General features: G+C 27.3%; 2 protein-coding genes across 2 annotated transcripts; one reads left to right on the top strand and one right to left on the bottom strand.

Moving 5' to 3' along the window:
* Positions 1-9104: 9104 nt before the first annotated feature.
* Positions 9105-12170, bottom strand: EIN_023210 (Cyst wall-specific glycoprotein Jacob family protein; the record flags this gene model as incomplete). The annotated part of the gene is made up of 1 exon (XM_004257375.1): positions 9105-12170. One exon carries the CDS (start codon positions 12168-12170, stop codon positions 9105-9107), a length of 3066 nt encoding a protein of 1021 aa, XP_004257423.1.
* A 2069-nt stretch (positions 12171-14239) lies between these two features.
* Positions 14240-15620, top strand: EIN_023200 (hypothetical protein; the record flags this gene model as incomplete). The annotated part of the gene is made up of 2 exons (XM_004257374.1): positions 14240-14327; positions 14416-15620. 2 exons carry the CDS (start codon positions 14240-14242, stop codon positions 15618-15620), a joined length of 1293 nt encoding a protein of 430 aa, XP_004257422.1.
* Between the last annotated feature and the right edge of the window lie 1876 nt (positions 15621-17496).

Raw genomic sequence — 17496 nt, 5'->3', positions numbered from 1 at the left:
ATTTTAAAAAAATACAAAAATACACAAAACTGATTATTATTGTATTTATTATATTTTATAATAATAATATTATAATTTTTTATAACAAATTATTAAAAAATAAAAGACGAAAAAAACTATATACTATAAAAATTAACTAAATCCAATAATAAAATTTGTTTATTATTTTATTCAAAACTTGGGAATTCAAAACACAAAAATATCAAACAAACAGTCAACAACAACAAAAAAGCCAGCAAAAAAATAAACACTTAACATCACTCTCACATTTTTTAACTTTTTAACTTGTAATAGTATGAATACTATAAAATATAATTGATAACAAATAACACTAAAAATAACTTATTTTTTTCTTTCATATTATTACTTTTTCTTTATTCTGTTTTTATATCATACAATTATTGAGTAATGTGTTTGACTCTATTTGTGTCAAGATTCATTTCTAAATATTATTTGAATACAACAGCACTACATATTTGAATACACAAAATTTACTTTGCATATTTTATAAGACTGTTTTGAATATGGCACAATCATATTCTATTTGTTGATTAATTTAAATAAAGACAAATTCTAATTTAATAATAAATAGAATAATTATTATTATTTGTATTATTTTTTAATTTATGTATAAACGTGTTAATGAATAATTATTGTGTTTGTATATCATCCAAAGCTCAAAGAATGTTCATTTTCATGTTCAAACACACATTAACAATATAAATATGCATACCTATAAAATTCATGATAGTAATTATTAAACTATGTTTATAATATAATTTAACTATTTTATTAATTTATTTTTAAACACAACTGGTTCTTTTAAAAATTAGCACCTCTTAATATTTGATCTAATTACACAAGACGATGTTTAAAATTAATTTCAATGTAACGAACATGACACATATAGTAAAGTGTTTATTTTTATATTCCGTTATTGACTTTAAATGAACAAAAGTTATTTTAACATAGGGTCATTTTTTTTCTCGACTGTTACTCTTTTGTTTGTAGAGCGTTTTTTTCACAAAATAATACTTCAAAAATATACACCACATAAAGTGTATATCAAGTCATGAATATGATTTTATAAACAATGTTTTAATATTGAAGAAATAAAGTCTGTTTTTGTAGTTGACTAAAAAACTCGAGTGTTTTTTCCTCTTTAAGTTAATTTTTATTAAAAAATATGTTCATTTTACCCGTCACGCCTCTCCGGAACAAAAAAATTCACATTTTGTATTTTTTTAAAACGAAAAACAACTAAAATCCATTCCAAAATGTCTTTCGTCTGATTGGATAAAAAATGAAAATAAAAATAACTCAAGTCTTAAATTCTCAAAGCTGTTCCAAAAAGTGTGCAAAAAACAAAGTGAACCAGGGTTTTTAAGCAGACAAAATAACAAATAAATAAATGAATTATGTTTTACATTTGGTTCGAATGGAAGATCGACCAAAATCGACAAGGGGTTTATCATTTACAACCACTTTATCACACCCCAATAGACCCGGTTTTAATTTTGCTGAAAATAAAAAAAACGATAGGACCGGTTTTTTAAGGATATACGGTATTAATTTTTGTTGTAAAGTGAGGCGAGAAACCCACGCCTGGAGAAAAACCCGCACCTTTTTTCTAATTACTTCTTTTATCACAATTGTTGTATTTTTTTACTTCCAGAACATGAAAAAAAAAGAAAAATCGGGTCATTATTGTTAATTTTTCTTCTTTTTTGTATTTTTTATTCAAAAATAGAAAATGATTCAAGTTTGATTTGAAATAAATCACAAAATAAAATAACCACCCACATTTTTACATAATTTTTAAGTATTATTAAACAGGTTTTAAATGAGTTTATTGAAATATATTTAATTCTATAACACAAACTATTTTAATGGTTTACTGATATAAACTATAAATTTTAACTTTTAATTGTTTAATAAAACCCAATTTCTAATAATAGCTTCATTTTTTTCAAGACAAATTCTATAATATAGTAAAAAATAGCAAAAATATTCGAAGATTTACTTTTTTTGAGACAAATCTTTTTTTATCAATCCAAAAATGATGGTGTGTATCTTTGTTATTCATGATTTTCTTGATTTATAAGCAACTGACAGATGTTTTCTATCACGTGTATTGCAACCATTAATATAAATATTTGCAACATATGAATATATAAACAAAAAACGGTTTTAGATTTATGTTTTTTGGAGCATATTTTTTATTCGCATTTTTCATTACAAACAAGGATTGATAATATCAAACAGTTGTTAATTGTTAGGAGAGTATAATGGATATTCGTTTTATTTATTGATAACGCCTTAGATCGTAAATTCATCTTTGTATTTTTTGAGTTTTATAAACCAAATGGTAATTTTTTAAAAAACAAAACTGAAAACTAAAAACAATGTATGAACGCTCAAAAGCGGAGAAAACACTGAACTTATTTAATGCACCACTCAAAGATGCTCAACTTATTTCGTTTTCTAGTCAAAACGAAGATACAATCAAAGAGCTCCCAGGTTTATGGGAGCAATTGCACTATATAAAGGAGAAATGTCCCACGGCCTCACTTGCTTCTATTTACAAAGTACTAAATGCAAACTACAACACGTGCAAGGCTTTATACAAAAAACCATCTGTTGCTCATCCAGGAAGACCCCCACTTTTGAATGAAATTCGAAAGGCTCGGGTAATACAACTTATAGAAGATAAACAAAACACCAGAAAACCATTGTTTTCAAACGACGTAAAAATGATTGTTGAAGAAGCTGTAGGGAATCCACTTAGTCCTAAAAAACTATGGACTGGTTGAGGCACAACACAAATATTAAACCAGTTGTAGTAAATCCACTTGATAAAATGAGAGCTGAAATTGATCACGAAGAGTTAAACAAATACATCGAAGACGGAAAAATAATGCTTAACAACGACAGACAGTATTGTGGAAACACAGTGCGTTTGGCAGGAGTTGACCCTGCTCTGCTCCTTAACTTCGATGAAAGTGGGTTCATACCTTATGTTGATTCTAAGAAAACATACTGTTACTGCAACCCGAACCTTCCACATGACCAATATTACTCAGTCGACAGAAGTGTTAAACGTATAACTCTTGTGGCTGGGATATGGGCCAACAACACCAAAACAAAAACATTTTTTATTGTTACAAGACACACTGTAAACAACGACTTGGAAGAGTATTTACTTTTCCGGGACATTGTTATAGTCTATCAGAAAACAGCATTTATGACATCTTCAATATTTATATATTGGATAACAAAAGTGTTATTACCAGACTTGAAAAACAGGCGTTCAACTCCAGAGTTGCGTAACGAGTGGGCGGTCATTGTAATGGATGGGTTGAAGTGCCATTTAACTAATGAGGCTCTTAAACTTTTCAAAGATAACAAAATAGCCGTGTTAAAATTGTGCCCACATTCTTCTCATTTAACACAACCTCTTGACGTTGCTATATTCGGCCCAACAAAGGTTTGTTATTATAATTAATAATAAAAATATAACAATTAAATAATAATTTATATAAAAATAAAACTATATAACTAATACAAAGAAACTAATAAAAATACCATATAAAGATAAGGAGAAAGAAATTCTTACAAGAGAATCAGTTGAAGAAGTGTTGGAGGTACTAGAGCTAGAAAATGCAGATAAAGCCAGAGGAAAGAAAAAGGAAATCATTAGGACACTTTATCAAGGCACTCTAACAAGAGGTGAGTTGGAAGATTTTGCTATGTCACCATTATCCAAACAAATTGTTTCTATTTACGCCTCATGGGATAGAGCAACATCTGGTTTAACGATTAACGGTGCTTTTAGAAGATGTGGTTTTTTCTACACACAAAAGAAAAAACGTGGTGTCGGTAACCAAATAAGGGTTAAATTTTTCCTGAAAGATCACCACTTATCATGGGAGAATTCGGATTGGATGTCGTCAGAGAAAAGAGTGTATTTAAAGGAAGAAGAAAAGTTGTTGATGCTTTAGACTGCGATCTATCGTCCGAAAGCAGTGAAGAAGGCGATGAAATTTGCGAAGAAGTTTCAATTGAAGTATAACTTGTCGTTTGTTTACTTAAATTTTAATATATTTTTAATTTTTTATTAAACATGTAAATCAAATACTATTTTGTGATTTATTTTAACGATTACCAAAAAAGAATTAAAAAACCCAAATTAATAAGTTTTATATTGAATTAAAAATAGAAAATTACAAGATTGTTTAAAATGCTCACCACTTAAAATAGAAATCGTAATCAATAGAAATGGAACAATTATATTATTTAATAGTTATTGAAAACTAAAAAAGACATTTCATATGATTACTTAAGTCGTCTGTCATGTTCAAAACACCTTTTATGGTTTGTGAAACTGTTGTTAAATAAATATAACTTACCAACAGTACTTAAAACAGCGGATGTTTTAATATTCAAACAAGTTGTAATATTACATATCTTGTTTTTGAACTTTTGGTTTGTCATTGTATGTTGGGTTCGGATATTTATTAACACAAAGTTTAGAACTTATAACATATAACAAGTAGAGTTTATCAATATACAAGGTTTGTTTTTTGTGATATTTTGTGTTGATTTTCATTGATTATTAAACTGACCTGTTAGGATATATATTTATTTGTTCAACACGAAAAAAATATCTATACTTCTCTGTTGTAGTAAAATCTATTATGCATTGTATGTGTTAAGCGTTGTGTTTAGGAAACGTAAAAGACCTCTACATGTGAGTATCAACGTTATCGAAACATGAAACGTAAAGTTAATTACATCGTTTAATTTATTATTATACAACAAATTAATAGTTTATTTAACTATAACTAATAATAATTAATTTGATAAAATATTTACAATTTAAGGTTAAGTTTAATCTTTTTAAAATGTACAAGAAATAAACTTTCAATACTTGTTTTTATTATTAAAAAAAACTATATAAATATATAATTTATATAACTTATTTATATAATCAATAAAACTTTTTATGTATTAAAACAAGTATTTTTAATTATAATTATTAATTAATAAACAGCGTGTTAAATTTTAGTCCATGACATTATCATTTTATTTTGAATTATAGAAACATCTTTTTTATGTTAAAATTGTAAGTGTACGTTTTTTCAATTAATATTGGTTTAAGGAAGAAAAAAGAAAAAAGGTGCGGGTTTTTCTCCAGGTGTGGGTTTCTCGCCTCACTTTAACTAGATTGCTGCCATAATTTGTAAATTACTAAATATTTTTTTGTTTATTTTGTTTTTTAGAAAAATAAATATTAGGGAAATTAGCTTATTTTTTATTTTTTCAAAAAAACCACAACATTTGAATAGTAAATTTGTTATTTGGTTAATAATTTAATATTAATTTATATTTGATGCTTATTGAAAAACACACCTATCAACAAAACATAAAAAACTCTATGTGTTATCAAAAAATAAAAAAGAACAATAACATTCAATGCAATTTTCATTTTGGCCAAGTGGTAAAAAACAAATTAATCGTATTTTAAATAAAATAAAATAGTCCACTACTTAATCGTGTTAAATACATTTAATATTCACATAATCAAATACAACTTTTAAAATCAATTATAATTAAAAATAATTTACAAAAATCGGCCTAACAATATTATTTATTCAGTAAAAAATGACAAGATAATAAATAACAGTAACCAATGCGAAATTTTTTATTTCCTTTTGTTAAATATTTATCGATTAAATGTTGTATTACAATAACAATTTGATAGTTGTTTATATTGTTGGTATTATTAAATACAAATATTAATATTAAAAAAAATAGTTGATATAAAAAGTATTGTGTCTCTATTTATTTACAACCAAAACAAAAACTTTGTGTTTTGGTTGTATTTTTATATTATTAATCATATTTGGTTTCACATTGTTTAATTATTGATTGGTAACAACATTTGCTCAAAAAATAGAAACATATTTATAATTTATTATTGTATTTTTTTTGATACTCTATTGACAATATAATATATTATTTTTTCAACTCATTAAAATAGAGTTTTTAATTATTGGTTTAAAGATTTATCAAGATATCAATTTAAATTAACAAACAACAAATAATCAATTGTGTTCATGAATATTTATTGATAATCCATTTTTTGAATTTAATCATAAATTAGAATGACATTAAAATTTATAATTTTATTTGTCACTTTTGGATAATTACTATAATATTATTACAAAACAAACAAATATACATAAAAATTAATACTATTTATAATATTGTATAACCATGGCGATATAAAAAGATTTTAAATTACAGCTTATATTGACAATAGCATGTTATTAATTATTACTTATGTTTTTAAAACGTCTTTTAATTATTTTTGTTTAATTATACACAAAATAAGAATTGTATTTTGATAACACTACGACATGTATGTTCCAGTTTAATGGATACACAATTCTTTTATAAATTGTTTATATTAAATAAAATGAATTGGTCTAATAATATCATTATTAATTATTACATTTTTATTAATAAACTCTGTTATAATATTTAAAATGCTTAAACATTTTAATATAATCATGAAACATCAAACAAAATTTATAAAGTAACACAATAAAATAAAGAGAATATATTTATTTACAACAATTATCAATTATAACTTGTTTCTTATCCACATGATAGCAAAAAAATGATCATTGCTTTCGTTTAAAAGTTAATAATTGTAAAAATTAAATTTGATATACAAAGTCTAAAATAATTATTTTCTAATAATTGATATTCTATAATTTCTCTTTAGTAGTTTACAGTAATAACAGTTTAAATAAAAGGATTTAAACAATCATAATGATTAACAATTATTAAAAGGAAAGAAATACACACTTTTCCCTGTTCCGTGATTAACCCTGGTGGAATCCATTTTTTTTATTTCAACAATAATATTTTTGTTATGTTCTTATTTTATTTTGGTTTGAACCAATCTTATTGGTTATATTGAACCCACAATTGTACACACGTTTTACGTGTTTTTTATTTTGTTTTTGAAAAAAATTAAATAACTGATAATATGAATTAATCAAGTTTTATATTATAAGAAGGATTTCTATCCGTTTATTATTAACCAAATAATAAAATTTGCCCATTAAAAAATTCGAAAAAAAGATCACAAATAAATTAGTAATTTAAATTCTAGATCGTATTTGAAAGATAAAAATTAATAAACGTACATTCTTATATTATATATAATTACAGATACTCAACAAATATCACATACAGGGGTGAAAATGAAGGTATTAATTTGAAAGCGAATATATTAATTTAGGGTTCATTTTCTTTCATTTTATTGGCTAAAAACGAACTAACATGTAAAACATTAAATTCAAGCCATTTAAATCAACATAACTACAACAAAAAAACAAGTAAATCTGGACAAAAACCACTATTTCCAACACAGTCACGATTTTTGGAAAAGGAAAATATAGTTAATATTATAGTTACAAAATTATAAAATTTATTATAATTTTCAACACAAGAAATTATAACATATTAATTATTTACTATACATTTTATTATTTATGTTTATAATAAATTTATCATTAATTTGTTATTATTCAAACAACACTCGACAAAAAATGATTTACGATAATTTGGGTTGTGTTTCACGCCTTCACGACCGGCCTGAGTATGAAAAACACAAACCAAAGTGCTTCATAGAGCCACATTAATTAATCTATATGTTAATAAAAAATTTGTAATAACTGCGTTGATAATAAATAAATAAACAAACCATAAAGCCAATACTCACCCACATGTTTAAACACGCTTAAAATATTTATCAAGTTGTGAACAGGTTGTGTTTTGTCTTAAACCCTGAAAATACAATTGAATAATAACAAATTTACTATTAAACACCGTCAACTATTTATAATGGTTTAATTATAACAATTATTACTATTGATTCATTTTTTAACTTTAGCTAATTATTAAAAACACACAAATTCATGATGAATTATTTATATAACCATTGATATAATTAAAATATAATTAAAATATAAATATGTTGGTATCGTTACAAAACATAATTATCGATTCTTTCTATTTTGTTTGCATTGTTTTTCATTGCCAAATTCAAATCAAAGGGGTTGGCTTAATTTACGAATCATAAAACCTAGAAAAACGCCAAATTTGGTATCAAAAAACCCTAAATTAATACATCCGCTTTCAAATTTATACCTTCAGTTTCACCCCTGTACATTTACATTTTTTTGTGATATAATGATACAAGCAGATTAATAAAATTTGCAATAACTTCACATTTTATTAGATTTTTTTTTTAAATTAAACCACTTTAAAACCTCCAACGACAAATAATCTCAATATAAAATGGTGCGAATTGAAAGTATCATATTTTTCACAACCGTAAATCAACAGAAAAAGAACCTCATTTAAAAACATGTAGTTTATGAAACTATTCTAAAAATAATAAAAAATTAAAAAACCCGAAAACGATAAACTCAAAAATAATAATAATGTTATTAACGAGTTCGCCGAAAAAAATACGAACACATAAATTGTATGCGTGAATTATAAACGCATAGTTGATAAAGTTTGTTTTGTTCTGTGTCATACAAAAAATTCAAAAACAGAAATAAATGCTTGATAGAAATGGTCTCTGTCAAGGACATTGCTGCTCTCGACACTCATTGATAAAAAATGAAGGGCAAAAGGTACAAATGTTGTCAACACACCTATAAAACATTTTTATTAACAAAGTGAGCTAACTCAACTTTGGAAACCCCAAAATCTTTTCCAAAAATTGATATTTGGCACATGTTAGTCAAATTAGTACTCAATTGTTATTTGTTTTCTTTCAGTTGTTGGCGGACAAAAAAAACCGCCTTATAGTTTTAACAGGTTTCCCCTTTTATTTTTTTTAAACCAAACTAAAATTTGCCTTTTATTACTTCTCCCTTTTAAAATAATTACAAGGTAAAAATCTAACCTGTTAAAAAAAAGTTTTGGGTTATGAAAGTGTTAAATAAAAAAATAATTTGATTTTTTGATTATTTATTAATTTATTAAATAAAATTAACAAAATAAAAATAAGCAACTTAATTATTAAAATTAGTGTTTTCTAAACCAATCGGTTTCACAAAGCCAGTTGCAAGGTATATGGTCATAACCATCTTTTTTCTCGCCCTGACAGAACAAGAAAGAAGGACAATGCTTGTACTCACGATGGCCATTGTGGCATTTGACATATTGAGCATTATGGAAACCATCAATGACACAATAGTATTTACCTTCTTCACATTTATGGTGGTGTGGGCAATGTGGGTGACAATGACATTCATCAGAATCCGAATGTTCCTTTGATTTGCTTTCAGAGTGTTCTTTTGATTTGCTTTCAGAGTGTTCTTTTGATTGACTCTTTTCAGTTGATGACTCTTCTTTTGATTTGCTTTCAGAGTGTTCTTTTGATTGACTCTTTTCAGTTGATGACTCTTCTTTTGATTTGCTTTCAGAGTGTTCCTTTGATTTGCTTTCAGAGTGTTCTTTTGATTGACTCTTTTCAGTTGATGACTCTTCTTTTGATTTGCTTTCAGAGTGTTCTTTTGATTGACTCTTTTCAGTTGATGACTCTTCTTTTGATTTGCTTTCAGAGTGTTCTTTTGATTTGCTTTCAGAGTGTTCTTTTGATTGACTCTTTTCAGTTGATGACTCTTCTTTTGATTTGCTTTCAGAGTGTTCTTTTGATTGACTCTTTTCAGTTGATGACTCTTCTTTTGATTTGCTTTCAGAGTGTTCCTTTGATTTGCTTTCAGAGTGTTCTTTTGATTGACTCTTTTCAGTTGATGACTCTTCTTTTGATTTGCTTTCAGAGTGTTCCTTTGATTTGCTTTCAGAGTGTTCTTTTGATTTGCTTTCAGAGTGTTCTTTTGATTGACTCTTTTCAGTTGATGACTCTTCTTTTGATTTGCTTTCAGAGTGTTCTTTTGATTGACTCTTTTCAGTTGATGACTCTTCTTTTGATTTGCTTTCAGAGTGTTCTTTTGATTGACTCTTTTCAGTTGATGACTCTTCTTTTGATTTGCTTCAGAGTGTTCTTTTGATTTGCTTTCAGAGTGTTCTTTTGATTGACTCTTTTCAGTTGATGACTCTTCTTTTGATTTGCTTTCAGAGTGTTCCTTTGATTTGCTTTCAGAGTGTTCCTTTGATTGACTCTTTTCAGTTGATGACTCTTCTTTTGATTTGCTTTCAGAGTGTTCTTTTGATTTGCTTTCAGAGTGTTCTTTTGATTGACTCTTTTCAGTTGATGACTCTTCTTTTGATTTGCTTTCAGAGTGTTCCTTTGATTTGCTTTCAGAGTGTTCTTTTGATTTGCTTTCAGAGTGTTCTTTTGATTGACTCTTTTCAGTTGATGACTCTTCTTTTGATTTGCTTTCAGAGTGTTCCTTTGATTTGCTTTCAGAGTGTTCTTTTGATTGACTCTTTTCAGTTGATGACTCTTCTTTTGATTTGCTTTCAGAGTGTTCTTTTGATTGACTCTTTTCAGTTGATGACTCTTCTTTTGATTTGCTTTCAGAGTGTTCTTTTGATTTGCTTTCAGAGTGTTCTTTTGATTGACTCTTTTCAGTTGATGACTCTTCTTTTGATTTTTCTACTGATGGAGTTACAACTGATTCACTTTTTTCATTCGAAGATTTTTCTTCACATGAACCTGAATTTTCACTTGTTGAATCACAATTAGTGTCATAAACTTCACATGGATTTTCACTGAAATTCATATACTTCTTTCCATTACATCTTTCACCCTTTGGGCATGGTAAAAATCCTTCATATGAATTAGAACACACATAATAATACTTATCATGTGTTCCATCCATAATACACATGTACCCATCTTTTTCACAAATATCAGATGATTTACTTTTTTCTTTTGAATATGATTCAGTATCTAATACACAAGGCGATTCATTATCAGGAACCTTTCCATCATATCCACAGTGTGTTCCTTTCGAACAGTTCATGTATCCTTTATATGTATCAGTACACCACAAGTATTTATGTTCTTCACCTTTCACACAATAATACCCATCTTTGTCCTTACAGATGTCGTCTTCTGATTTATCTACTGAAGGTGTAACAATTGATTTTGAAGTTGACTCTGTTGAATGTGGTGGGTAAATGCAAGGAGATTCGTCACATGGTATTTTACCATCATACCCACATTGTGTGTTCTTTGGGCATTCCATGTATCCTTTATAGTCTTTAGTACACACCAAGAATTCATGGATGTGTTTACCGTCATCTACACAATACAATCCATTCTTTCCTTTGCAGATGTCATCTTCTGAAGGGCTCTCTACTGATGGAGTTTCTGGTTCCTTAGACTTTTCAGTTGACTTTTGTATGGAGTTTTCATCCAATACACAAGGAGATTGATTATCAGGTGCTTTTCCATCATATCCACATTTAGTTCCTTTTGGGCAATCCATTATACCTTTAAAGGTGTCAGTACACCACAAGTACTTATGGATGTATTTGTTACCTTCAAGACAGTAGAACCCCTCTTTTCCTTTACAAATATCATCTTCTGAAGGGCTCTCTACTGATGGAGTTTCTGGTTCCCTTGATTTTGATTGTGAATGTTCTTTCGACTTCTCAGACGATTTTGAAGTACTCTTCTCTTCTGACTTCTTATTGGACTCTTCATTTAAGACACAAGGAGATTGATTATCAGGTGCTTTACCATCATATCCACAATGTGTTCCTTTAGGACAGTTCATATATCCTTTGTATGTATCAGTACACCACAAGTATTTGTGTTCTTCACCTTTCACACAATAATACCCATTCTTCCCTTTGCAGATATTGTCTTCTGATTTATCTACTGAAGGTGTTGTTGGCTCTTTAGACTTATCTTTTGACTTGGACTCCTCTGTTTTAGAATGTGACTCTTCACCTGTAGTGCATGGATTATAGCCATAATCCACTCGCTCAGAAGCTGTACATTTAGTCCCAGGAGCACATGGTCTGTACCCTTTAAACGTTTTGGAGCATTCGTAGTACTCTTCGTCGTGCTTCCCATCTTTCACACAGTATAGTCCATCTTTTTCACATTTGAAACAGTCTTCTGCGAAGACTGCTGTTATCGCAAAGAGAAGTGTAAACATTTCGAATGGCTTTGTCCTCTAAGTTCCTCTTTAAATATATTGTGCCATTCCATCTCCGAGAAAGTGATTTTCATTCTGATTAAAATTGAATGATTATCTTTTACCAAAAGTGCCGTTATTCGAGAAAATAATTATTTCACATAATAAAAATAACTATTATACATAATTGAAAAAAATGGAGTTTTGGGTATATTTTCAATTCTTCAAAATGGTTTTGATTCATCGAGATTCTGTCAATTTACTTGTATTGTATTATTCCTCGATACTTTGGCGAGATCACTGTACTATATTATATTATTATAATTATTATATCACTAATAATGACTTTTCTAATTCTGTCCATTTTTTTAATAATTTTTTATGATTATTTTGGTTTTTAGAAACTAGACGAATAATAACTGAATTCTATAAATTAAAATAAGTTTTTTTAAATTATTTATTACAATTGGTAATTTAGTGTCATTTTTTAATTACCAAAAGTAATAGTTAAAGTTGTTTTTTATTTTTTCAAGAAATAATCGAACATATTATTCTTTTAGTTTTTTACCTGTAAATGTTTCAGTAATTTTCATTGAAAAATATACAATATTCGTTAATTATCAAATAAAAAATAATACGTTAATTAGTTTTAAATTGGTGTGTAATCACAAAGAAGTTAAATACGACGGTTCCAATTGTTTGACTTGCCAAAAAGTAAGTAAGACAGTCCTTGCTAAAGAAAATGCGAACATTCCAATCCCAATACAATTCACAAACATCACTGATAATCCCATTACTTTGCATAATATAAAAAACAAAAACGAATAACAAAAATACAACAAAATGGCAAATCCGTTACACTTGAATTGAGTTAAAAATAATTTAGAAAAATGAATAGAAAGTTGAACATCAATGCCGAGTAAAAAAGAGGGAACCATCAAAACGAAATAATTCGTTTGTTTGACTCCGACTGAATTTGCTTTAAGAAGTGTCCCAACTAAAATTAAAAAGGCTGGGAACATTTTGACACATATTTGTGTTATGGACCTTCTTGTGTTTGTCTGTAATAGTAAAATTATGATATCAATAATAGTTAAAATACCAAAGAAAAGTACCAAGAAAAGTCCCACAAAAACAGAAAGATGTGTCTTGAAAATAACTATTTTGTTTAAAACATTGGAATTTGACAACAAGAGTAGTGCGAAAAACAAAAAAATGATTGGCCACGTTGTAATTCGTTTTGATGTATAAAAATAAAGCCATTGTCTCGTATAAAACTCGAACAAAACGAAAGAATGCACAACAAGTAAAAACGAAAGCTCGTTGTGTAATCGTGACATTACAGAAACGGCAACAAAATTAATAAAAAGAATGAAAAGACTCCGATTTGCAAACACGTGGAAGTGAGTTGGATATTTTGTCATAAATATTTGAGTAATACAAAACGAAGTTAAAAAGAGTAAAAAAGTTAAAATTGGTCCGAAAAAGAATGAAGTGACAAGAATTGGAAGAACTACTAAAGTTGAAAAATACCAAGGAAGTCGGTCTAATAAAGAATAAATAAAACTCACATGGACGAGTAAACTATTCGGATCTTCAAAAGATTCGGGATTGCTAATAATTTTCTCCGTTTTCATTATTTTACAGTTTCTTTCGTAGTTCTGTTTTTTTTCAAATGAGAAATCAAAAGAAAACAACCAACAAAAAACTTTTCATTTATAGTATTAAAATTATATTATATTATTAAATTAAATAATTTATTGTTCTTGTTAAGTTAAAAACTACAAAAAAAGTATTTGAAATAAAAAAAAGATTTAAAAAGTTAAAATTTGTTAATATAAAAAAACACATTATTTGTAACAACAACTCACTTTTCTTATTTCCTTTATCATCCATTTTTAGTAAAAAATAGTATTAAAATTTTTTTTGAAGTCAATTTCTCTCAAAATAGAAATATCTAATTAATACTTAATAATAAATATATTATAAATTATAATAAATTATCAATGTTATTTATGGAATTGAATGAACCAACGAGAGGTCAACTATTTTATCATGGATCAAACATATAACTCACATTTAAACATAAGATGGATTACAGTACAAGTGATTCAGAGAGTTTTGAAGAACACAGTGATTTATCTTCGAGTGAAGAAAAGACGAATCCATTATTATCAGGTTTCTTTTTATTTAACTTGACTCTAATAAACTTTTCTTTTCTTATAGAATTTATTAGTAACTATTTCTGAGTCGTAATAACATCTAGACGAAGAGTTGGACGAAGAATTAGATGATGATTTGGAAGACAAAGAATGCATCAAATTGAGTGATGATAAGGAAAGATTCACTTACTTAATTCTAAAGAATTCAAATTTATTTGAAACAGAAGACATCCATGAAGTATCCATTGAACTTGCAAAGGTCATTAAGAGAGCGTCCAAGATCATAGAAAAGAGTCAAAAAGAACGAGATGATCAATTCAAATTCTACACTCAAAGCACAAAACAACTTCAAGCCGCTGTTGATACTATCCGTGCCCATTCAAATCATTTGAACGCTTTAACTGATCAAATATGCGAAGAGAAAAAGCGCCATGCTGAAGTATTAAAACGCATCGGGGCGTTAAACAAAAATGGGACTAAAAAGGCGAATTATGAGATTGAGGTAATTAATAATAAGATCGTTTTACACCAAGTCAAGGAGAGTGACATCCTTTTTGAACGAAATGCATTTTATGAAAAGACTTTATTACTCAAAAAGGATATCGAAAGACTGAATTCAGAGAAACAAAAAAACCAAAATATCATGAATTCGAATTTGGAAGCGCCAACTAAAATGACTGGGAATCGTGCAAAAAGTATGAAAATTGATGTTGACGACAGTATCGATAATAAAGAAATCGTAAAATTCTTTAACGATAACACTATCCAATTCTCGGACTTTTGCAATTTCATTAAAATATCTCAAATCACTCATGTAGACACTCCTCCAATTAAAAGGGCAAGTAACATCAAACGATCTATGTCGGTCGCTGTCCCACCATGCGAAATCATAAAACCTCCAGAACAAAAAAGCGGTCTGGGCCAAAAAATCGACACAAGTGATAATTCGAGTCAAAAACTCTTTGTGTGGCCACTCAAAAAAGTCGACACAATCGAAAAAGTGCCAAAAATCGAAAATTTAGAAAAAATAAAAATCAAAGAAACGCCCACGAAAATTGAAGAAGTCAAACCAGTCGAAAACAAAAAAGACGACAAAATCAAAATAACAAAAAAAGTTGATAAAGTCGAAAAATCAGATCTTGTCACCCCACATATGGAACAACAACCGTGCTCTCACCAACGAGATATTTTCATTTTGGAATTTTTAAGCTTGTTGTTTCAATTTCCTCTTTGTGTGAAGTTGGCGGGTTTGATATTATTATGTGGAACACTTGTAATCCGATGTGTGTTATGTGGAATGTTTATATAATTTGGTTCATCTGTTGGGTTGTGGTTTGATGTGTGAATTAAATAATAATATTATTAATATTATATTATAAATAATAATATATAGTCACCCGCTAAAAGGTGTAAATTTACGACAAATGGTCTAAAGAAACCATATTATAGTTTTTTGAAATTATGATTTTAGATTGTGTTTCATTTCGACAATTTTTCTTTATATTGCAAGAATTTCAAAATAAACTAAAATTTTACTTTATTCTAAAACATTGTCAAAATAGATTAAAGGTGAACTGAAAATTAATTTCAGTAGATAATGCTGTACATGTGCATTTATTTGGACAATACCAAAAAGACCAAACCTGCAACTGCAATGGTTTTCGACAATTCAACCAAATTTTTGGATGTATCAAATTCATCGTGTTGCTCTCTGAAAATAACACAACCTTTGTTATCTTAACTCCGTATGATTCTCATTTCCTTCAAGTTCTTGATTTGGGGTTATTTGGTAGGTTTAAAAGAAGAATATCTTCTATTAAAACGAAAGACAGTTTTGAAAAATTGCTTTTTCAAAAAGAATTTGAGAAGGAAGATGTGGATGGTAATTTGTTTTGGAAAAACAATTTTCACAATATCGAACTCGGAAACAAACCAAGAGAGTTGATGATATTGGTGGATTCTTTATTTGTGGTTACAACACCTTCTTTTAATATTATTGTATTAAACAAGCTGTCACAGTCAACTGGATTGATAAACCACCCCAAAGTGTCGTGTATTAATTAAACACTGTAAATTTATGGAAACACCCCAATACAGAGAATTGTTTAAACAATTTATTCTAAAACCATTTCCGTTGCCTCAAAAGAAAAGAAAGACAGCATTACTTTTTTCCAAATTGAATTAAAAAAGAAAGGGAAGTAAAAAGAGCATCAAAGGACCAAAAGAAAATGATGAAAAAGAAAAACCTGTTTTAAGATTGTCTTTTAGACGAATTAAAAAGCTTGACAAAAATTGATTCAATGTGATTTTATTTTTTTGTTTTTTACTTTTTTAATGTTATTTGTGTTATTTTTACTGTTTTTTATAATTATAGTATAAAATAATAAATTATAGTTTCTTTAGACCATTTGTCGTATTTTAATTGCTTTTAGCCAGGGCTGCAAACCTCAATTAAATAATCGTTTTTTGAAAAAGAAATAATGGCATTTTATCTTTTCGTATAAAATAAATAATTTTATTCACAAAAGAACTTTTTTGCTCAATTTAAAGAAAATAATTATAAAAATTAGAAATATGCTGTTTTGGGAATGTTGCTGAATAATATGCTCAAAACTGCACTTTATTCGCTTTTTCAAATAATAAAATTAAAAGTTTATTAAAAACAAATAATAACCAGAAAAAACAAATAAGAAAAATTTTAATATTTAAACCAAAAACTAAAGAAAAATAAAACAAATAAGTTTTTGAGAAAAAATTTTTATTGAATTTCATAAATAAATAATAAGAAAAATGTCATTGGATTGAAGTAAAATAAAAATGTTGTCATTACATTCTGTGTTAGAACATGATATATATAACTTGTTCAAACCTTAAAGTAATCACTGTTTCATTGTATTCATTAAACATAATTAGTGTATCAAATAAAACACAAAAAGAGTTTTTATATATTTTTCATTTTAAATATTAGAATTATTAGAACCAAAATATAAAAAAAGTGATTTAAAATTTTGACACAAATTAATTTATATGACAGTTTGTTGTTTCATTGAATGAAAATTAAAAAATATAAATTGACATTACAAGGTTGGACGATACTATATAAATATATTAATTTTCATGTTCATTTCGTTGTGTTCTAAACAGCACATTTAATAAAGAAAACATGATAATAGTTTTTATTCTAA

This window comes from Entamoeba invadens (genome assembly GCF_000330505.1).
Source record: "Entamoeba invadens IP1 unplaced genomic scaffold scaff_1105074724629, whole genome shotgun sequence".
Lineage (NCBI taxonomy): Eukaryota > Evosea > Mastigamoebida > Endamoebidae > Entamoeba > Entamoeba invadens.
Note: the sequence above shows the minus strand (reverse complement) of the source record. Positions and strands in the feature narration are given on the sequence as shown.